This window comes from Symphalangus syndactylus, chromosome 6, assembly GCF_028878055.3.
Source record: "Symphalangus syndactylus isolate Jambi chromosome 6, NHGRI_mSymSyn1-v2.1_pri, whole genome shotgun sequence".
NCBI classification, from domain to species: domain Eukaryota; kingdom Metazoa; phylum Chordata; class Mammalia; order Primates; family Hylobatidae; genus Symphalangus; species Symphalangus syndactylus.
This window is the reverse complement of record NC_072428.2, coordinates 139,609,491-139,630,821: the sequence shown is the minus strand read 5'-3', so window position 1 is coordinate 139,630,821 and position 21,331 is coordinate 139,609,491. Positions and strand designations below refer to the sequence as shown.

At 57.6% G+C, this 21,331-nt stretch overlaps 1 protein-coding gene across 20 annotated transcripts; it reads right to left on the bottom strand.

Annotated features, from left to right (window-relative positions):
• Positions 1–1,119: 1,119 nt before the first annotated feature.
• Positions 1,120–20,922, bottom strand: KRBA1 (KRAB-A domain containing 1). 20 transcript variants are annotated; one of them, XM_055284452.2, is made up of 18 exons: positions 20,661–20,922; positions 20,373–20,483; positions 16,055–16,181; positions 15,599–15,673; positions 14,737–14,892; positions 14,188–14,340; positions 13,158–13,298; positions 12,753–12,926; positions 11,818–11,973; positions 10,836–11,033; positions 10,196–10,369; positions 9,624–9,797; positions 7,018–7,167; positions 6,304–6,486; positions 5,333–5,527; positions 5,106–5,246; positions 3,914–4,018; positions 1,120–2,482 (listed from the first exon to the last, which is right to left on the bottom strand). In XM_055284452.2, the coding sequence occupies exons 1-18, from the start codon at positions 20,670–20,672 to the stop codon at positions 1,641–1,643; spliced, it is 3,267 nt and encodes a 1,088-aa protein (XP_055140427.1). In that variant the 5' UTR covers positions 20,673–20,922; the 3' UTR covers positions 1,120–1,640. The 20 variants fall into 20 exon arrangements, with proteins under 20 accessions (XP_055140427.1, XP_063497786.1, XP_055140424.1 ...); XM_063641716.1 differs by having other exon boundaries at positions 20,373–20,922; XM_055284449.2 differs by lacking the exon at positions 20,373–20,483 and having other exon boundaries at positions 15,599–15,718; positions 16,055–16,387.
• Positions 20,923–21,331: the final 409 nt, after the last annotated feature.

Sequence of the window (21,331 nt, the reverse complement as noted above, 5' to 3'; positions counted from 1 at the left end):
AAGCATCTTCCCATCCCTTTGTGATGTTCAGTCTGTTGCAAGCACTCCCCTGACAGGTGTCCTTGCCCTGCTGCTTCCACAGGGTGGCAAAGAGCAAGGGCTTCCGCTCCCAAGCTCAGCTGCGGGGCACTTAGGCTCCAAGTGTGTCCCCAGTGACCCTGACTTGAGGGACACACTGGGCACTGCTCGTGTAGTCATGGTGGGCAGCCAGCACTGCCCCAGGCCACAGTGCTGGTGTCCCAGGCTCCTCAGGGACCTGAGGACAGGACCAAGTGTGCCAGCCCACACCAGGCTGGCCCTGCCAGGCAACAGGTGCACACACAGGTCCTGAAGCCACCTCAGGTCAAATAAGGGATTTGGGGGCACAGAGGTTGCACTCTGCCTCTTGGGAAGATGATGCAAGGGAATGACAGGCAGGCTGGTTCCAACGCATTGCCAAGTGCCAGCTGAGTGGGCTGGGAGCAGGCACATTCCGGTAACCAGGACAGAAGTGGGCTAGTCATACCTGGTCATGCCTTTTCCCAAGACAAAACCAAGAAGACTGGCCCAGCCCCTTCGGTGTGTTACAGGCTGAACTGTGCCCCTCCCCAAATGTGTATGGTGAAGGCCTAAACTCCAGCACCTCCAAATGTGACCTCACTCGGAGAGGGGGTATTTAGAGAAATAATCAGGTTAAAATGAACTCATTAGGGTGGGTCATAACCCCATACAACTGCTGCCCTGATATGAAGGGGAAATGTGGAGACAGCTGTGTGGAAAACACCATCTGAACGGGAAGACAGCCATCTACAGGCCAAGGGGAGAGGCCCATGACTGATGCTCCCTCCCAGCCCAAAGAAGGAACTGACCCTGACACCTGGATTGTAGACTTCCGGCCTCCAGGACAGAGACAGTAAGTGCTGCTGTTGAAGCTGCCCAGTCAGGGTTCCTCTGTGCGGCAGCCCCAGGGGACTCAGAGTGTGCCCCGGGAGTCCTGTGGGAATTGTCCCACCCTTCCTGGCACACTCTAGAATGTTCTCGAGGATGTCTGGGAGACAAGGCAGCGTGCTGCTGGCACAACCAGCCCCGCCCCAGCGTGGGCCCACATGGAGCTCCCTTCTATAGGAGTCAGGGCCTTCCTTAGCAACTCACTTCTTTAATTTCAGAATCCACAGAGGTAAGTCCAGCTTAGACCAAAGGGCCGAGTTCTCACAAATGAAATCTGTGCCAATATTTACTCCAGGAAGGCAAGAGACCAGCCCTTCACGGCTCCCGAGATCAGGAACGGCTGGTGGTTAGGAGATGCTCTCCTGGCCGCTCTAGCTGTGTGGGGCACCCCCTGCATATGTGGGGCACACGTGGCCTGTGCACACCACCCACCTACAAGCTTGGGTGGCTCCAGTGGGAAAGACAGGAGAGGGAAGCAACATTTGACTGAATCTGAGCCAAGAGGACCAGAGGCTGAGGAAGGCACCCCCACAGCAGCCTCCCGAGCAAACAGCACCTGAAGGCTCTACCCAGTTGGGACAAAGGGCGAGGCTCCCAGCAACAGTAAGGGAGATGGCATCCCCTGGGAGAGGGTGGCCTGGGGTGGGGTGACAGGGCTTCCACGCCACCACTGCACCCTCGGCAAGAATGAGCAGATGTGAAGAGGAATGCCATCAATGCGCCCCCCATCTCGGGTCCCTGTGTTCCCCACCCCACAGTTCTTCCTGGAGGGCCCTCTGCACTCCTCCCAGCAGGCTGCTCGGCTCCTTGGGCTGGTCTGGGATGCCGTCTGGTGCCACTCCTGAGGTCGGCACGTCTGCATCTGCACGGGCTGCAGGAGGAGAGGCTCCCTGCAGGAGTAAGGCAGCAGGCACCAAAGGGGGAAGGGGGCTCTGGTGTCCTCCGGTATGTGCGAGGAGGGGGTGTGCAGGCGGCGCAGCATGGCAGCTGGGTGTAGAGGACAGCAGCTGCTGGGAAGAGCTACAGTGGAGCCCAGGAGGTTCTGCCGGGGGAGCGTCTAGAGGCAGCGGACGTGCCCGGCGAGCGGTCCCTCTGGAGAGTCCTTGCAGGTCACCAGCCCTGCAGCTTTCTCCCTGGCCACGCAGGATCTTTGGTTTAGGCCTCGTGGGTCCCTTCTGCCTCCAGTAGGGCAGGTGTCTGTGAGCAGGGCCATGAGCCCAGCGAGGTCCCCGTGGGAGGGTCCACATCCAGGAAGCTTGGCCCATTGGCCCAGGGCCTTGGGGGCGCCTCCCCAGCCGATTCACCTGGGTCCTCATGGTGGCCACTTCCTGAGCCAGGCCTGCCAGTGCCGTGGCGAGCCGATCCAGCTTCTCCGCGAGGGCAGCACCGAGGCTGTGCAGCTCCTGCTGCAGGGGCTTCCCACAGTGGCACGGAGGCTGCAGGGAGGAGGCTGGCAACACAGGAGGCACAGCTTCCGGAGGGGGCAGCTCCGGAGGGGGAGGCTCGCTGGGCGGCTCAGGCGGGTCCTGGGGGAGCAGCCTCTCATGGGTCTTGGCTAAAACCAGAGCAAGGACCAGTCAGAGTTCCTGGTTTGTAAGGACCTTTCTCTCCCCAGAGGTCCCATGAACCAAGGGCACTCAGTACTCTGCCTCCTCCAAGGCCCGGCTTCCAGAAAGGAAGGAAGGTGGGTGAGGCCTGAGAACGCAGATGCCAATGCTTATGGCATGAAAACTGGCTACGTCTCCTGGCTGTTCCCCAAACTGATAGGCAGGATCAACCACAGGTTGGGTTTCCGTGGTAACCAGGCTTTCCTAAACTGTGGTCTTCCCACCTTCTAGGAATCGGTGGGTCTTTGTGTTGTTGATGAGACCAAATGGCACCCTGCCCTAGGAGTCAGTGAGAAGGGTCCAGAGCCCCCGAGAGAGCATGAGGCCAAGGCTGTGGGGGCACCAGGAGATGGGCCAGGAGGGCCAGGCAAGCCAAGGGCCTTCTGCGCATTTTTTGTGGGGTGACCCTGGGGCCACTCCAGAACTCAGTGCTCTTCGTTACAGGCAAACCACAAGGGTTCCCACCCCCTTCTGCTTTTACTCTCCCTATTCAGAAGTTACAGATTCATAGGAGTCATAAGCTTTTTTTTTTTTTTTAAAAAAAGATCACTTAATCCTTTGCCCTAAATTCCCTTGGAACTGGTCCCAACCCTGGGCAAACCACAGGAAAGGCTTGGCCAGGCACCTGCCATTCCTAACCTGTTCAGCCCCAGGCTGGGCGCAGAGATGGTTTCTTCCCTGTTTCTCTGGGCCCCCAGCTGTGGCTCTGCCCTTCTCTTTTCAGCACCTCCAGGGTTTTAAACTGAGGAAAAAGTGAAGACTGGAGTAGCTAAAGGACCCAACCGCTGTTTGGTCAAGTTCATCAACAAGAATCTCGGCCTGGAAACCCCAGCCAGGACTTCTACAGAGGACAGGCAAGGCTCAGTGGCCCCAGGCAGCTCAGAGCTCTCAGCAAAGCAGTGGCGCCTGGACAGAAGCCAACACCCTGAGCCAGTAAGGGAACCTGCCACAGGCCACACTGAAAGTTCCTGGTGTGGGGCTGTCCCTAGGTGACCCAGGGCACTAGGTGCCAGGCCCCCTGCATGTCTCCACCATGAGTCCATAGGGGCAGGTGTGTGACACAGAGCCAACTCTCTCACAATGACCATGGCCAGGTCATCCTGGCCTCAGTTTCCTCACCTATTCTCTAAAGTCCCCTCAAGCCCCAAACTTTGATTCTTCACTTCTCAATTTCCACCTCTAAAAGGTGTGTCTGCTTTTATGAAAATCCCAACTGCTTCTGTAATAAAACACTGAAAGGAAATATGCAACCTGAAGTGGCTTACAGGTGAGACTTCCTACCCATCACCCAAACAATGACCCTGGAAGGCTGTTTTCCCCCAAGCTGGGGCTCTGGGTCCTGGCCTGTGCAGAGGGAATGGGGGAAGCCACCAGCTCACCTGCAACTCTGGGTCTTGCATGTCCAAGCTCCAGGCCTCTGGATGCTTCACTAACCCTGGGCCTTTTCTCCAGCCGAGAAACAGGGCAGGGATCCCCAGCTGTACCTATGGAAACAGCACAGAGACCTTGGGGCAGGGAGACAATCGTTTGGCCAGAGCCATTCTGACATACCCTAAAACAATATCAAACTCTCAACTTTTAAACAATGATTAAATGAGATACAAGACGGAAACTTGAACCATGAGGGAGACATTCTGGCGGAAGGGCCTGCTGAGGTGCGTGTGTGTGTGGTGTTTCTGCCCTGTATGCAGGGGGCTCTGGCAGGAGGAGGCGGCTGGGAAAAAGGACTCTCATCTGCGGGTCCTGCCCCAGTGAGACTTCCAAGGGCGTGCTGGGGCATCCTGTGGTCCACACCCAGCCCACTCTGCCATTTTCCGCTAGGCCCACTGGGGAGTGAAGAATGTGGTACAGCCCGGGTCTACACAGACCAGGGCCAATGCCTGTAAATGGAGCCAGCTGCAGGAGTTGGGGAGAGTTCCCTCCCCTGACCATTTCTGGCCTCTTCCTCCTTCTCCCCATCCTCCACCACTGCTTCTCCCTCCTCGTCCTCGTCCTCGTCCTCCAGCACTCCTGAGGGGGCCAGGCCAGCAGGTACTCTCTAAACTCTCTTTTCTCCCAGGCAACTGGGACCTGTCTCCTGTCCCATCTGCTTTTCCTGCTAGGAGCAAACAGTGGGGTCACAGTGAGATTGAGAAGCAAGGTGGCCTGGGGCAATAGGCAGCATTTCTAGCTTTCCTAATGGGACACTCTCCAAGAAGTCCCCCCAGCTGGGGAAATCTCAATTTTGAGACTTTTGTTATTGATTGCCAAGTTTTAAAAGCATACACTATTACTGTATAAATACATCCCTATCTGTCTGCATGCACGCGTATATATTAGCAAGTGCAAACACCATGTACATGGCATCAAGCGAGTGGCCCAGACCTCCCTGCAACTGCTCACCAGCACCCCCAGCAGCCCCGCCCTCCTTCTCAGACACAGCTCACCTTACAGGGAACTAAAGCACGGCCAATGTGCAGGACTCCCTGGCAAGAGCCAGGCAAAGCGATAGGCAGGACTCAGAGGATCCAGTCTGGACTCCTGGTCCTCTGGGGGACGCATGGGCGCCCCCTCAGGAGACCCCAGGCTCACCTGCACCGAGGCCGCTGCAGTACCTGGGCTCTGTTCTCCTGCGGTCTTCACCAGGGCTGCTGCCACTGCTGCCAGCAGGGGTCCCACCAGGACATGGTGACAGAGGGACAGGAGGCTTACAGCTGGGAAGGCGGTCCCTCTCTAATGTCACAAACAAAGCTGGCATCAGAGTGGTGACTGGCGCCCTGGCACACAGCCCGCTATCCACCCTCTCTGCACAGGCTCACCCTGGGGGAGCTGCCTCCAGAGCTCGGGTTCCGGCCTCGGGTCTTCTCCTTCAGAGCCGCTGAAGCTTGAGCTGGAGCCGGGGCTGGGGTTGGGGCTGGGGCCTGCCACGCAGGCGAAGTGCAAGGGCCGTACAGGCAAGATCCCCCTCAGGGCGCTCTCCAGGCAGTGCAGCGGGGAGGGCTTGGGGGCAGACCCTGGGCAGGGGACCAGAGAGTGCTCTGTCATCAGCCTGAAGAGAGCCAGGCCTCTGCCTTAGTGTCTGGGCACACAGAACCGGTCCCCTTTTCAGCTGAGCCCACACTCAGCATGAGTTCTAGGGGACCCTAAATGGCTGCCTCTCTTGCCAGATAAAGAGGACAAAAGTGAAGCCAGAGCCTGGCCAGAACCCCAGCAGCTTTGGAAAGTCTGCTGGAGAACTTTCTGGAAATCTCCAGTCCTTGGAAGCCATTAGCAGTCAGGTTCTAGCCAGGCCTAGGACTCACAAGCCAGACGGCCTCTGCCACCAGGCAGGTGCCATCCCTGCACCCCAGTATCTCACAGGGGCCAGCAGCCCAAGGGTGGGGCTCAGTTAGGGCCCATCCTCGTCTGATGGAAGGGTCAGCAAAACCACATTTATTCAGCAAAGGCATCCCACCAGACCCTGCGGCAGATCTAGGAAGGAATTCTGCTGGAAGTTAAACCAAGCAGCAGCAGCGGACAGCGGGAGCCCCCCAAGAAGCTTCTCCACTGGAGAAACCCAATGGACAGACACAAACAATGGTCTTCCCGACCCCACTCCTTGTCAGCACTTTGTGACACTTTATCTTCTTGTTTAGCGAACCTCAGTTTCTGTTTGGCGCCAGCTTCTGTCCTCTGGGGAAAGGATGAGAGATGGGGAAGAAACAGAGAGACAGAGAGGGGAAGTCTATTTCCTTGTCAAACACTTTAACTAAAGCGTGGCTGTCAGTACCGAGGGCAGGTGCCAGCTCACCCTCTGGGAGCCACCTCCACACTCCTGGCCTGGTGGCCCCGGGGTCTTTGAGCCCCCGCTGGTAGCAGGTGGGGATGCAGCTGGAGGTGAACACCTGTGGGCTGACCAGACGGAGGCTCCGGGTGGGCACTTCTCCCCTACCCTGCCCGAGATGGGCTGACACGCAGGCCTCGGCCCTCAGTCCTGTTTTAATGAGAAATCAGAAGGCCTGTCAGCCCCACGGGGCCTCGTGCTGCCACAGAAGAAGGTACAGGGAACAGTTTCTCCCATTGCTGGGCTCTCAGGCACACCAGCGTCAGGCGTGGGAAACACCCAGCTGCCATGTTCCAGGGAGCGCCCGAACCCTCCAAAACCTCTCTATTCCCAGACCCAGCTGCGTGGACCCCTGGGCTTGGAGACTGGTGCCCAGATACCAAGGCTCGTGGGGCTGGCACGGCCAGGACAAGGACACCCAGCCACAAGGAGCCAGCTCCAGCCGGGATGGTGGAGCCGCAGACAGTGGCACTAAGGTGTCCCCGTCACTCAGATGCCAGCAGGTCTACACGTGTGTGCTGAACAGACTATCTGGCTTTCTGGCCTCCAACAAAGCTCTGCCCAGGCCTGTTTCCAGAGCACCATGTTGGCTCAGGAGCAGATCTGAGCCCACAGGTGCAGCGCTCAGGGCATCCTCAGAGCAGCCCTGTCTATACCCAGGGCCCCGGCAGCCACTATTACCTTCCTTGTCTGCTGTCCAGTTCCTGGGCTCCGCTCTCCTCGGTCCCTTGTCTGCTGCTGAGGAGCAGGGCCAGGCAGGCTGCAGCGCAGGCACACGTTCTCTGAGACAGTTCTCCAGACCCTGCAGCGGGGAGCTTCCTGCTGGGCTTCCTGTGAAGATCAAAGATTCACACATGAAGGAGGCTGTAGCTCAATCTCTGCCAACTGCAGAAGCCCCCCGTCTTCTGCTGTGTCCAGGGAAGGGGGGTCACAGGGGTGCTGGGCACAGAGCACTGTACGTATCACTCCTGGCTCTGGGGCGGCCCTGCTTTGGCTGCCGTGGAAGAAGCTTGGCCTGTCCTGGCCACCCACACAGAAGCCTGGCCTGCGGCTGTCATGAGGGCGTTGGCCAAAGGTGTGGGTTCTAGTCCTCCTCAGCACACCCAGCTGCCACCACCGTGAGGGATGACACATCCTGTGTCCCCAGCACAGGGGATGGCCCCACAGATAGAATGTGCTAAGACTTCCTTCACCACTCACAGCAGGGGAACAACACAGGCCCCCTGGCCTCGGCCATGGCAGGCCAATATGCATGCAACTTCAACTAGGAAAGAACTAAATACACTGCAAACATCCTATTTCCAGTGACAGCTGTGCGAGTAACAGGAACTAGATGCACTGAAACTCTAGAGTGAGGACAGCCCTTCCTAATAAAGCGGACAGTGCTGCCACTCTCTTTCCCGAAAGCATTTGCTGACGATTCTGGGCCCAGGCACGGGGCGGGAGGGCAACCCTCAGAACTTCTGAATGTCCACGGGCTGGAACGGCAGGGACCAGCCCTTCCAGACCAGGAAGGGCTGGAAACCAGAGGACCCCCACATGCATTTTCTCCACAGCACGTTCGCTGAGTTCTAGGGCAACAGAGGGAGCCGGGAGTTGGCTGGAAGCTTCTGACAGGCAGTGTGAAATATCCTGCAGTTTGGGTTACTTAGTAAACAAAGTCTACCCAGGCAGGACACATGAAACATGCTACCGAATACCACGCTGCTGTCCGAAAGAAGAAACTGGTGCTAGTGGCCAAGGAATATGAAAAGTATAGAAAGGGGTCAAAGACAAATGCTGACAACAAAGGCAGCCTGCAGGGGGCATGTATAGATGCTGTCCTGTGTGAGGAGGAGGAGGGGAGTGAACTCACAGCAGTGGCAGGAGGGGCTGGAGTGCTGAAGGCTTCATTTTTCCCACATAACCTTTTATAGCTTTTGAAGAAAGCTATGCGATCATATTACCTATGAAGTCAGTTGCACTTTAGGGGAAAAGTCCCACACCCAAGGGGCTAACCCATAGTGGGGCTTGGGAATTCAGGCTGCTGTGGACACTGGCAGGCCCCAGGCCTGTTCTACAGGCCCACAGGCCTGGCCAGAGCTGTGGCTGCTGTGAGAGGCCTGTATTTACACTGGCAGTCAGGACACAGGTGAGCACGGAGGGACTGGTGTCAGCAGGACAACACAGACCAAGAGGACTCGGATTAACCAGGTGGGGGAAATAAAAAGGCCAAGAGGGGATGCTGGAGTCCTGCAAGATCCCCAAGTCCGCAGGAGCAACTCGACTGGAGTGACTGGGGGAGGCACAGGTCACCAAGCACATGCCCAAGTGTTTCTGACATGAACCTCACTGTATGTTTTCCTAAGTCGGGGGTCAGTTTGATATTACAGGCAATTCTTTGTGGCTGGGGTAAGGAATTCAATGCAAAAAGGAAATTTTACGTATTTATTTTTGAGATGGGGGTCTCACTCTGTCACCCACGCTGGAGTGCAGTGGTATGAACATAGCTCACTGCAGCCTCAAATGCTGGGGCTCAAGTGATCCCCTGCCTCAGCCTCCTGAGTAGCTGGACTACAGACTACAGGTGCCATTCCCCCCAGATAATTTTTTAAATCTTCTGTACAGGCTGGGCACAGTGGCTCATACCCATAATCCCAGCACTTTGGGAGGCTGAGGCGGGCAGATTGCCTGAGGTCAGGAGTTCAAGACCAGCCTGGCCAACATGGTGAAACTTCTTCTCTACTAAAAATACAAAGATTAGCTGGGCGTGGTGGCGGGCACCTATAATCCCAGCTACTCGGGAGACTGTGGCAGGAGAATCGCTTGAACCCGGGAGGTGGAGGTTGCCGTGAGCCGAGATGGTGCCACTGCACTCCAGCCTAGGCAACAGGAGTTAGACTCGTCTCAAAAAAAAAAAAAAAAAAAAATTTCTGTATAGACGGTGTCTTATTATGTTGCCCAGGCTGGTCTCAAACTCCTGGCCTCAACCGATCTTCCTGCCTCAGCCTCCCGAAGTGCTGGGAGTATAGGCGTGAGCCACTGTGCCCAGCCCAAAAAGATTTTAAAAGAAATCTTAGACATTGTCCTGTCCCTTCTGAGACAAGTCGCTAAAACGGAGCCCCCTCTCCACCCTCGGCTCCCACAGCCCACCCAAGATAAGTCCCGCATCTGCTCTTGCCTCAGTATCCCTGGCTCTGCTCCCAGCATGGGAACGGGGGTCTGATCCAGTCAAGCCAGAGGGACTGGGCAAGGGGCCTCAAGTCCTCTCCCAGGAGGAACTCCAGCCTTGGTCTGGCCCAGCTCACCTTTTCCAGGATGCTGCTTCTGGCTCCCCACAGGACTCCCAAAATCCAGGTCCCAGTCGGTGCTGCTGGATGAGGAGAAGCTGGTGGGGGTTCCTCGGGGGGCCAGGGGCCGGGTGGGGCCATCTCTCACACAGCCCTGCAGACCCAGAGGCAGAACAGGCTCTCTGGTCGCTTCTGTAGGGAACAGCACAGTTGTGGTCACCAGGAGGCTCACTGGAGAAGAGACCCCTGGGCCATGGGGTGCACGGGCACCAGAAGACCCTGCCCCAAAGTATCTTCCACTAGGGTTTCCCTGCGGCACTGATTAAACTCCCACAGCACGTGACCCACAGAAACCCCACAGTGAGTCTCGTGACTAGAGAGAGTTCTGAGAGAAGGAAGTAGGGCAGGAAGATCTGCACTGGCTTTCAGCACATGCGGGCAGATGTTTGGGGGACAGTATGAAAGGCAGCCTGGGAGAGCGGGCCTGTGCCTCAGGAGGCCAGGGAACACAATGACCCGACAGTCCTCAGCATCTGCCTCCACTGCCGTGCTCAGGGACAGGCCACCCCGTGCCCATGGCCACGATCTACCTTCACTGTGTGATCTGTGGGGCTGCAGTTCAGGCCTCTGAGACCCAGAGTCTCCTGGCTGGGGGTTCTGGGAACAAGAAGTGGCTGGCAGCTGGGAAGGTGACGACCCACTTGGAGGAATGCCCTTCAGACAGGCTTCCAGGGCTTCTAGCGGTGAGCCTGAGGCACTGGCAGCTGGAACAGGAGAAAGCACCCCGTTACCATCTCCCACACATTCCAGCCTTGCCCATTAGACCCCTGGCTGGCTCTACCCGACGTGCTTTCTGCAGGGGTGACGAGTCCTGCACCAGGCTCTGGCACCTGCCAGGCAGGAAACCCTTCTGTGGGGGACTGATCGGCTCTCGCCCCCCACCCTGCTCCCTGGAAGGCATGAAGATAGGAGAAGAGTGAGGAGGGCCACATATCAGCAGGGGTAGCTTCCGGGGCCAGGAATCACTGCAAAACGAAGGCCCCAAGGCAGCAGGGGCTTGGACAAAGGCCTTGGGCTGAGGAGGCCGTGGATGAAGGGATTCACTGCTTGGGAAGAAAGGCCAGGGGGCAGCTCCCTGCTGAGAGCTGCTTCCCTGGGGTTGGTGGAACCTTGCCAGGGACTGACAAGCCCATGGGGAAGACTACCGGAGCAGCCAACCTCAGGCCTCACCTTGAGCCTCAGGGCCCCAGCTGGGTTGGGGGGCCCCTCTGGTGTCTCCAGTGGCGGAGGGGCTGAGGGGCTGCCTGCCAGGCTGACAGGATGTGGGTCCTGGGGGGCTCTGGACCCAGCTGTTCTCCATCTTCACAGAGAGCAGACCGCCAGCTCCAAGACCAGGACGGGGAGGAGGGGTCAGCAGGTGTCCAGGCCCTGCGGGAGGAGGCCATTGGGAAGCCCAACATTCAGGCCTGGACTCACCCTGAGAATCCCTTGAGGCCTTTATAGGGTTAGGAGGGGCTTCCAAAGCCCCTGTGCCTCCACGGCAGTCACCAGCTCAGACTGCTGTCACTTGCAATCACCAGCAGAGAGCTGAGTCACACGCCTCCTCCCCTACCATGGCCCCTTGGGGTGCCTCCAAGGTTTCTACCAGGCATGAAGTCAGCCCTCCCTAGACAGCACCAATCATGTCTTTCTCCATGGCCAGCATACCTGACTCAACCCAGCTGCTCAGGGCTTTGTTCTGAGAAGCTAACGAGCTGAGGTGACATGCACGGAAACATGAACCCATGTGTGGGCTGGGTGGGTATAATTAGGATTTGGGGTACCCAGCTCTCACACACATGGCAGAAACCCCAAATCTCAGTTATACCAACCTGACCCAAACACACAGGACCCCAAATCACAATGAGGAGCTGCGTGTGTGCTGGGCTAGAGCTCCATCCTCTATTTCTTGATCTCGCTCCCTCCCCACTTTCCTTTCGGAACATCCAGCTCCTCCTCTAAGAGCCAGCCTGAGAATTATCAAGTGCTGACCGAGCCCCTCCCACACAGCTCGCTCCACTTACACAGTGGGGATCCCCCGCATCTGGCTCCTCTTCCCGACAGGCCAATGTGGGGGCCTGAGTGTTTCTGGTGGGGGCCACCTACAGCCCTGCCTGGGGCAGGGTAATGGAGGACGTCTGGGGGCCCTCCCAGCCCAGCAAGAAGCCTTTACCTCCAGAACCCCTTTTCCAGGCCCCTGGATTCTCCTGTAGCCGTCGATTCCCCACTCCTGAGGGACTGGGATGCCTGTCCTGGGCCTCGGGGAGCTCCTTCAGACAGTTTAGCAGACCCTGGAGGGGACAATCCCCCGAAACCGCCTCGGTCTTCACTAAAGGAAAAAGGAACATGTTTTCACCTAGAGCTCAGTGTCCTCAGCCTTCACGACAAACAACAAACAGGGGACAAGTCAGAAGGGCGTGGGGCCAACTCTGAAGATGAGGATCTTCCGGTGGCTTGCTGAGTCTTCCCAGTGCCTGGGTCCACACACCTGCCAGAACTGGACAGGGCAAAGAGGGAAGGCATGGAAGTCGCCCTGCAGGCAGACATGTGGCATCACTCTGAGGACAAATTGAAGGAAGTGGGCTGTCAGGGTCACTGTTTAAGACAGCTCTGTGGGTCCTGAACGGAACTCACATTTGAGGAAAATGGAGTTGTACAATAAGTACATTACTGCAGCTAAGCTCACTGCGGCCCTGTGAGGGGGAAGAGCCTAGGCTCAAGGTGTCAGGAGCCTCTCAGGGTCTGACTCCAAGACCCGTGCCCTGGCCCCTCCACCATGCTGTCCAGAGCCCAAGCCCACCCCATGCATCATGCCTGGCATCAATGCAAAGTGACATATGAGCTCTGCAGCTCTTCCCCTCGGGTCCCAGGTCGGGAGGAGGAAGGGACATGAAGAAACCAGGGCAAAGCCTGCTTCCGAGTTTCCTTTTCCCAGCTGACCAAACGCTGCCCTTAAGAGAGCCACCTGGCTCCAGAAAGGTGACACTGGCAACACGGCAGTGGCCAAGCTGGTAACGATCCCTAAGGGAGGCAGTTTGGAGCAGGAGGAATCGCTGCTGAAATGCAAACCAAGCTTCAGAGACCTCAGCCTGAGGCCCCAGGACTCACCTGCCCAGCGTGGGCTCCCAGGCCCCAGGTCTGCTCTGGTTAGCCTGGACATGCCCAGGCTGGGGAGAGGCGGCAGGAAGCTTGGGGATGTCTCGGGGTACTGGGGCCCAGGCACGAGGATTTCCTTCAGACAGTTGATGAGGCCTTGCAAGGGGCTGTTCCCAGGAGAAATTCCTGTGGCACATGCAAGGTGGGCCGGGGTCAGTGCAGTCCTGATGGGACACCAGGAGCGCTTCGGCAGACATTCAGGTTTCCGGGTGGCTGAGATTCCCGCCCGTGAGAACGCAGACAAGGCCTGCCTGGTGGAGCTGCCACCAGGCCCAGGATGGGGAGCAGCATGACCTCCTCGTGTGAACTAAACACACTTCCCCATCGCCACCCCACTGAGGAAAGCCCGCCTCTCACCGGCCTCCGAGGTCCCACTCTCCTGTCCTCTGTGGCTCTTCCTCCTGCCGGGGCTATGGGTGGGACAGCTGGGCTCCCCGCCCAGGGCTCCCGGGGCTCCCGGGCCTTCCTTCCTTGTAGGCCATGGTTTGTCGGCAGTTTCTGTTGCAGGAGAAGACAAGAGGGGCTTTCTAGCCCCAGCTCCAGACTCTGGAAAATCACCCCAGATCTGGTTCCCATAGAGGACAGCCCTCTCCAGCCACCCAAGTCCCTGTTCAAGGAGGGCTGAGGGCCTTTACTGTTTCTTTCTGGTTTAACTGGAAACAGCAAGACTGTTGGTTCACTGTGAACACCCCTAGACCCTTCCCCCTGAGCCCAGCCTTGGAATTTGGCTCAGCAAGTGATGCTGGCAGCCTCGACATGTAGGCCACAATCTCACACTCACGCTTCTTGAACCAGGGCACACACACACAGGGCACACAGAACCCCAGAGCAAGTGTGCCCAATGACCCCTGAACACCAGATGAAACCACAGCTAAATGGGTATGTTTTTTGGGAGTGCCAATTTTATTCCATATAAATTGGAATTGTTTTTTATAAAAACAGAAAATGCAAAATTTGTGAGAAGTTTTAAAAATAAAATGAGACCCCAAAGAAATCCTAGGAGCTCCCCTTGACCTGCTCTGCAGTTAGGGTTGCTGTGATGAGATTGTCTAAGGATCAGACCAGTGCACACAGGTAGGTCAATGTTGCTGGCCATGGGCCTGCATGTTAGAAACTGCTGGAGGCTTTCTGTGTACAAAGTGCTCAGTGATCGGGGCGGGATGGGAGGCTCCCCAGGGGCTGAGCATCACGCCTCCTCTTTCGTGTTTACACCAGAGGCTAAATACATTGTCCTGCTCCCTGGGGTACTTTGCTAACAAAAGAATAGAGCAACAAGGGAACTGTGTCCTAGAAAAAAATGAAGAGGGCACAGGGTCCAGGTCCCCGGACGCCAGAGTCAGGGCTCTTGAAATGCTGGTTCTCCCTGTCCCTGCTGTGTCAGACTCACTGATGGGGAGAGGACTTCCCTGGACCCCATCACCAGTTGGGCCACTGGAGCACGAGCTGTCGGTGGGCGTGGTGGCCAGGTGGGGCCGGCCGGCAGGGCCGTCTGGAAGGCAGCTGAGCAGGCCTCGGAGAGGGCAGAGCTCTCTTGCCACAGCTGCTGTCGGGAAAGAGGGAGAAGACAACTGCTGGTAAGACGCCCCTAACATTGTCACACTGTCACATTCTGGGTCCTTCCCTTGCCACGTGCTGCTAACAATGACCAGGATGTCAGCCACCTATGTGTCGTCATCACTGGGCTCTGAATGGGGCCACGGTGGGCGGAGGGTGACAAAGCCACACAGAAACCACCACGCAAAAGTCAGAGCTGCCCTCTCGCCAGCTATGGCCACGCGCTCAGAGGGTGGCACACGGCCTAGCCATGAGGAACAGCAGGTGACTCTGCCTCCCGGCCTGTGCCTGTGAGCCCACACACGGTGCAGTGCCATGGACTTGCGCTTCATCATGGGGAGTGCAGAGGAGGCTGCGTGCGCTGCCCCACTGTCTGACTTACCCTCGGGGCTCGCTCTCTCTCCGTCCAGGCTGGCTTCCCGGCTCTCGCTCTCGGGGCTGTCCATAGTGCCCTTGACTTCTCCAAACAAGAACTCTGGGATCTCCTTCACCAGCTGCACCAGGGCGGTGAGGTGCAGGCTGTGCCGGGGCTGTCCCCCTACAGAGAGGCCACAGTGACCCCCTGCACCCCTGCGGCTGCTCAGCACTCACACCTATGTGTGTGTTTTCACACCCAGCACCTCGCGTAATCCTCCCAGCCACAAGAGCAGCAGCCAGAGGAGACACCATGTCCCATGAGATATAGAAGACTTGGGCTCAGGCCAGGCGCTCTGGCCAAGGGACAGCCAGGGCATGGGGGCGGGGCCTGGGTAACAGGGCTTTTCTGTTCTGCGTTACTCATTAATCTCCCTGCCTCCCAGGGGAATGCCCAGGCGGGCTGCCGCCACACTTCTCCCACCATCTGGGCCCTCTGTCTTTCTTGGCACCCCCTAAATGCCCGGCCTTGCCCAATCTGGGCCGGTGGAGCACGTCCACCATCTGAGGTCTTGGGATGTAAGCCTTGTGGCAGGACTTTTGGGAGCTGGGGCAGGTTCTGCAGGGGTGGCTGTGATAAGGCTTCAGGGTGGTGGCGGGTGGGGGACCTGAGGCAGGAGGTACTCTCCAGGGTGACCCCAGGCTTTCTCTGAGTGCTTCTCTGCATAACAGGCTCCCAGCCCAGAGGGATGAGGGGTGAAAGCTCGGGAGATTGCAGTAGGGGAGGCAGGGAGGTGAGAGGCTGGACTGAGCAGGCTGAGGTCACGCATTCCCCGGGGCTGAGGACCGATGAGTGGGAGGAGACACCCAAAGTCTGACAGATAACTTACCCTGGGGACCTCCACAACCAGCAGGCTCCTGACCCTCATCAGCGTGGCTCCCTCCCCCGACAGCTCTTCCAGGGTCTGAGGGTGACAGGAAAGCAGAGAGGGGGAGCAGCTCAGCTGTCCCTGGGAAAGAAGAGGGAACTGTGGCCCTGGGAATGGAGTGGCCTCTGCTTCGCACACAGTTGCATAGCAGCCCAGGCCCCTGCAGGTCTGTGCACGTTCACGTGACCACTTAAACTCAAAGAACCGCAGAGTGGACGGAACCTCAGAGGCCACGGCATACCCCCACCAAATTGTACCTAGAACCCAGTCCCGGGACATAGAACAGCAGCAGCGTGAACGATCCCCGTGTTCATTTCTCAGGTGGAAAGACTAAGGCTGCCAGGTCCCAGGGACTCCGGCCTCCCTTCCACCGCCCACCAGGCTCCTGCCACACGTGCTGCTGCCTCCCGTCCTTACCCACAGAGACCAGCGTCTCGTAGTTCTCCCGCATCACGTCTCGGTAGAACTCCCTCTGCCCCTCCTCCAGGAGCCGCCACTCCTCCTCCGAGAACCGCACAGCCAAGTCCTTGAAGGTGATGGACACCTGCAGGCACAGTCTCCGGGGGGGTTGGTTGTTCCATCCCAGAGGGGACAGCCTAGCTGTCCCTGCACTTGGTGACCCCACCTGGGCCTCCAGGCACACACTCCAGGATAATAGCCAGGGTCTGACATGCAGGAATCCCCTCAGGAGACAGTGCTGGGGGTGAGCTGTGTCTCTGCAGAGACACGCTGAAGTCCTAACCCCCATGCCTGTAAGTAGGACCTTAATTAGAAACAGAGTCCCTGCAGATGGAATTACTTAAGATGAGGTCATACTCCTAAGTAGGGGGGGTCCCTTAGTCCAGTATGACTCATGTCCTTATCAGAAGAGACACAGAGACAGACACACAAGAAGAATGCTGTGTGAAGACAGGCAGAGACTAGAGTGATGCAGCCACAAGCCAAGGAATGCCCAGGGCCACCAGAAACCACAAGAGGCAAGAAGGATCCTGGCCCAGAGCCTTCAGAGGGAGTGTGGCCCTGCCCACACTGTGACACAGGGCTTCAGGTCTGCAGGGCTGTGAGAGAATACATTCTTGTTGTCCACCCAGTTTGTGTGCTGGGTTTAGAGAAGTGCTCAGAAGAAACCTGGGGTTGCCCTTGGAAGCTTTGGGTCACCAGGCTCCTTTACACTCTGTACTCCTATCTCCTATCCTCTGTACTCATCTCCTCCTACCCTGTGGCTTTTTAAAATAACATGAACATTTTTGTCTATGTTTCTTTAAAAGATAATCCTTTGGCTGGGTGCGGTGGCTCACACCTGTAATCCCAGCACTTTGGGAGGCCGAGGCAGGCAGATCACCTGAGGTCTGGAGTTCGAGACCAGCCTGGCCAATATGATGAAACCTTGTCTCTACTAAAAATGCAAAAACTAGTTGGGTGTGGTGGCGGGCGCCTGTAATCCCAGCTACTCAGGAGGCTGAGGCAGGAGAATTGCTTGGCCCCGGGAGGCAGAGGTTGCAGTGAGCCAAGATCGTGCCATTGCACTCCAGTCTGGGCAATATGGCGAGACTCCGCCTCAAAAAAAAAAAAAAAGTCCTTCAGTGGACTTTAAAGTGGCCATCAGACACTAGAAAATGATCAGCGTCAATAGGCTTGAATTTAAAATTATGGCAAAAATTAACTGTGCAAATTAAGCAAACAGAAGGTAAATTATGGGAAGGGTCCTTCCTGTTGAGAAATGAATGTTAAACTATTTATTTGTAAGAACGAATTATTAAAGAAAACGAACACGCTCCTAATAAATCAAAGACAATTCACCGCTTGTTTCATCTGCTCAGGGCAGTTATTTTAATTAATTAATTAATTGATTAAGACAGGATCTTACTATGTTGCCCAGGCTGGTCTTGAACTCTTGGGCTCAAGTGGTCCTCCCACACTGGTCTCCCAAAGTGCTGGGATTACAGGCGTGAGCCACTGCACCCACCCAAGTCAGTGATTCTAAAAACTGTCCCAGGCTGGGTGTGATGGCTCACACCTGTAATCCCAGCACTTTGGGAGGCCCAGGTGGGTGGATCACCTGAGGTCAGGAGTTCAAGACCAGCCTGGCCAACATGGTGAAACCCCATCTCTAATAAAATACAAAAATTAGCCAGGCGTGGTGGCGGGTGTCTGTAATCCCAGCTACTTGGGAGGCCGAGGCAGGAGAACCTGGGAGGCAGAATTTGCAGTGTGCCAAGGTCACAACATTGTACTCCAGCCCGTTTCAAGAAAAACAAAAAACCGTCCCTGCCACTAACTGGCAGCCTTGTTGTCCACTTACTGCCGGGCTCTCTGCCTGTTCTCCCTGAACAGTTGATAACTTATCCCATGCAGTCACACCTACCAGTGCTCCCCTCTGGCCAGGCTGCATCTACACCCCTGGCAAGGGGCAGCCCCTCCCGTGACTGCCTGCCTGAGGCCCGGAGGCCCAGAGGCCCATGGGCAGTGAGACGCCACAGCCTTTGTCTCCTGCCTGGATGTGCAGACTCTCCCTGAGCAAACCTCTGTGGCTCTGGCCCAGGTATAGTCACTCCCTCTCAGGAACAGTCTCAGACACCCTCCAAAACTTCTCTCAAAGAGTTATTTACATTTCCTCCTAGCATCTTAGAACAGAGAAAATGTAGTCAACATCAGGGTCTACGCAGGCGAGCGTGCAGAGCAGCCCTAGACTGCTGTCCTTAGGAAGGCCTGCTTGCCAGGAGGGCTCAGGCTGGCTTCCAGGTATTTAGGTGTCAGGAGGCTTCCCACCATTCTCTAAATGATGGGAGTGGCTGAAGGTGCCTAGATTGAGCAAACAACGTGGTGTGTGCCACACCCCTGCTTTCCTTCTGGGAGTCTGGAATTTTGGTTCATGCCAGGCAGAGGGTTCCCACATGACATTCTGATGGCTCAACACAGAGCTGGCAAGGCAGGTCTGAGCTCTAGGTAAGAACATGATACCAGCTATGTTGGTTCCACTGGTACCACTGCTGACCTGATGTGGCCATTAAGAGGTTCCGGACCCAGAGACCAGGGCAGAGCACGGTGGCTGGGGCTTAGCCTCAGGAGCCAGGCTGCCAGAATTCCAATCCCTGTCTTGTTTCATACTAGTTATGAGACCTCAGCCAAACCTAACCCATTTGGGCCTCAGTGAACTCATCTATAATACTGGGATCATAACAACCTACCTCACAGAGATATTGTGAAGGCAAACCAAATACAGGAATAGTGCCTAGAACAAATGCGGGCACTATTAAGTGCTATGATTAGTAATACTGCAGCCAGACCTGTCTGCCTAATGCCCATTTGCAGGTCTGAGACAGCCAGCTAAGCTCTTCCACATACTGCTCCTGACCACCGATGTCTCTCTCGCTCCAGGCTAAATATATCCCAGCTCTTCCAGGAATCTGTAAGAGATGCTTTCCAGGCCTCTCACCATCTCAGCCTCAAGACAAACTGTTTTGTGACAAAATTCTTACAAAATGAGAATGGGAACTGACTGTGGCCAGGGTAGGCGCTTCTGCCAGTGGCATCCCTCTCCCCAGAAACAGCAAAGAGCGAGGGTTTTGTGTGTGAGGGAGTGAGCAAGTATGAGTGTGCAAACACCTGGGCTACAACACTCATCTTCGGGAGGAGGAAGGCCACCACTGGCTGGCTGTGCCCACATACCACCGGCCTTCCTCCTCGGGCCCCACTTCACCTCCTTCCCCCAACCAGTGGAGAAAAGCTTTCTGGGCTGACCCAGGACTGTTGTAACCGGGCAGCCTCCTAGCTCATAGCTGCACACTGGTCCTCCTAACATCATCCTTCCACCGTGTCACTAGCCCAGCACAAAAACTGCAGCTTCAGTGCCTGCTGGACCTGCCCCTCTCTCACGGTCCTTCCCAACCTAGACCTGCTCTGCCAGTGGGCCTCAGGCTCAGGCTCCCAGATCAGACCCTGACACAGGGCCTCTCAACCTGGAGGCTGTGCTCACATCCCCCTGGGCTTCTGGGAACCCTCCCCGCTCCTCTCCACCTGACTGTGACCTACCACTCCCCAAGGTCACTCCTGGCCACCTTCTCCAGGAAGCTACATGGTGTGAGGATATTCCCCTCATCAGATCTGAAAGGTCAGTGGCCCAAACTCCTCACTTTACAAAACAGGAAATTGTGGTATGAGGAGGCCTTAGGATGGGGCCATGGGTGTGTCTGAGCCAGGGTGTCCCTGGGCTACTTAACTGTGCAGCTGGACCTGAAAAGGACACTTGACTGTCCCTGCCCAACAACATCCAATTTGCCTGGCCTCTCCCTTCTCCCCAAATGCTTGGGGGCACTAATGACACCAAGGGCCTGGCACAGTGTCTGCTCTGCCCAGTCACACGCTGCCCCCCATCCATGGCTGCCTCAGACTGGCCAAAGCTCAGGAGCCACCACGGTTGCAGAACTGGCTCCAGGTGCCCATCCAGAAGGACGTGGAGCAGTTGCTGGTATCAGCACCAGATACCTGATACCTCGCTGATATCAGCACCAGAGTTTCCTGGCATCGTCGCAGCCCACACACAACCTAGCCCAAACGGCGCCCAGGCTGTCACAGCCTGGGGCTCTCCCTCCAGTTCTCAGATCTAAACGCCTTACCTGCAGGCTTCCCAAGACAAAACTTGGGGTTTGTTCTATCTTCTGTTTCTCCCCATTTCCACGTCCCCAGCCCCGGGATCCAGGATTCCACCAAGAATAGAAGTATGAGATTCACTCACTCCCTCCGAGGCCTTCATGTCCACTCTACCAGGATAACTTGTAATGAAACAAGCCACGCCAAGGGGGTTTCCCCAGGTGGAGACTGGGCCGTGGGTACCGGGGGCGGAGAGCTGGAGAGAGGCTGTCCGAGGACCTGAACTTCCCGGCACGAACCCCCGAGCATCAGGCCTGCCCCGCCTCGCCCAGCCGATCCCGAAGTTGCGGGCGGGGGGGCTCCCAGCTCTTTCTCGCCCTGCCGCCTTCGGGGCCGCACTGCGCCGAGGGGTCCGCGCGTCCGCCTGCCTTACCTGGCGCGCCATCCCCGGGCTCAGCCTCCCCGCCACTCCTCGGTTTCCGGCGCGGCCCCTGGCGCGGGCGCACGCGACCCTCGTCGGCGGCGGCCCAGGTCTGCGCAGGAGGAGGCGGGGCCGGGGGCCTGGGCCGCGGGGGAGGGGCGGGGGTGGGCGCGCCCGGGCCCGCCCCCGGCCTCGTTGAGCCCGCCCCGCGCGCCTCGCATCCCTTGGCGGGTGGTGCCGTTTCCGCCCGGAGCCCCCGGCCTCGGCGGCTCGGCCCGCCGGCGCAGGCGCAGACTACACTTCCCAGAAGGCGCCGCGGCGCCGGCTCGGAAGCGGGGGGCGGAGACAAGGCGGGGCGGGGTGGACCTGGCTCCTGCCTCGTCCCCGCCCCCTCCCCTCGTCCCCGCCCCCTCCGCTCGTCCCCGCCCCCTCCCCTCGTCCCCGCCCCCTCCCCTCGTCCCCGCCCTCAGCTGCGAGTAGAGGTTGCGCGCCGAGACCCGCCGGGCGGCTGTGGGCGTGCAAGCCCGCGGGTACGCGCCGCTCATCACTCATTCATTCCCACAGCCACCACTCAGCGCGTCCCATGTGCCAGGGGCTGATGGTGGGGATGAAAAGGGACCCGTCTTTCCCAGAGGCCGCGGTCGGGGAAACACGACCCGGAGTGGAAGGGGTCGAGGGTCCGG

Excerpts from the sequence above, each read along its gene's own strand:
- KRBA1 (XM_063641716.1), bottom strand. The coding sequence starts at position 20,672 with ATGGCGCGCCAGGTAAGGCAGGCGGACGCGCGGACCCCTCGGCGCAGT. Across the intron at positions 13,299-14,187 it reads GGGAAGTCCTCTCCCCATCA|AAACTGCCGACAAACCATGG; the intron begins GTGAGTCTGACA and ends CTCCTGCAACAG. Across the intron at positions 7,168-9,623 it reads GAAGCAGCATCCTGGAAAAG|GAAGCCCAGCAGGAAGCTCC; the intron begins GTGAGCTGGGCC and ends TGATCTTCACAG.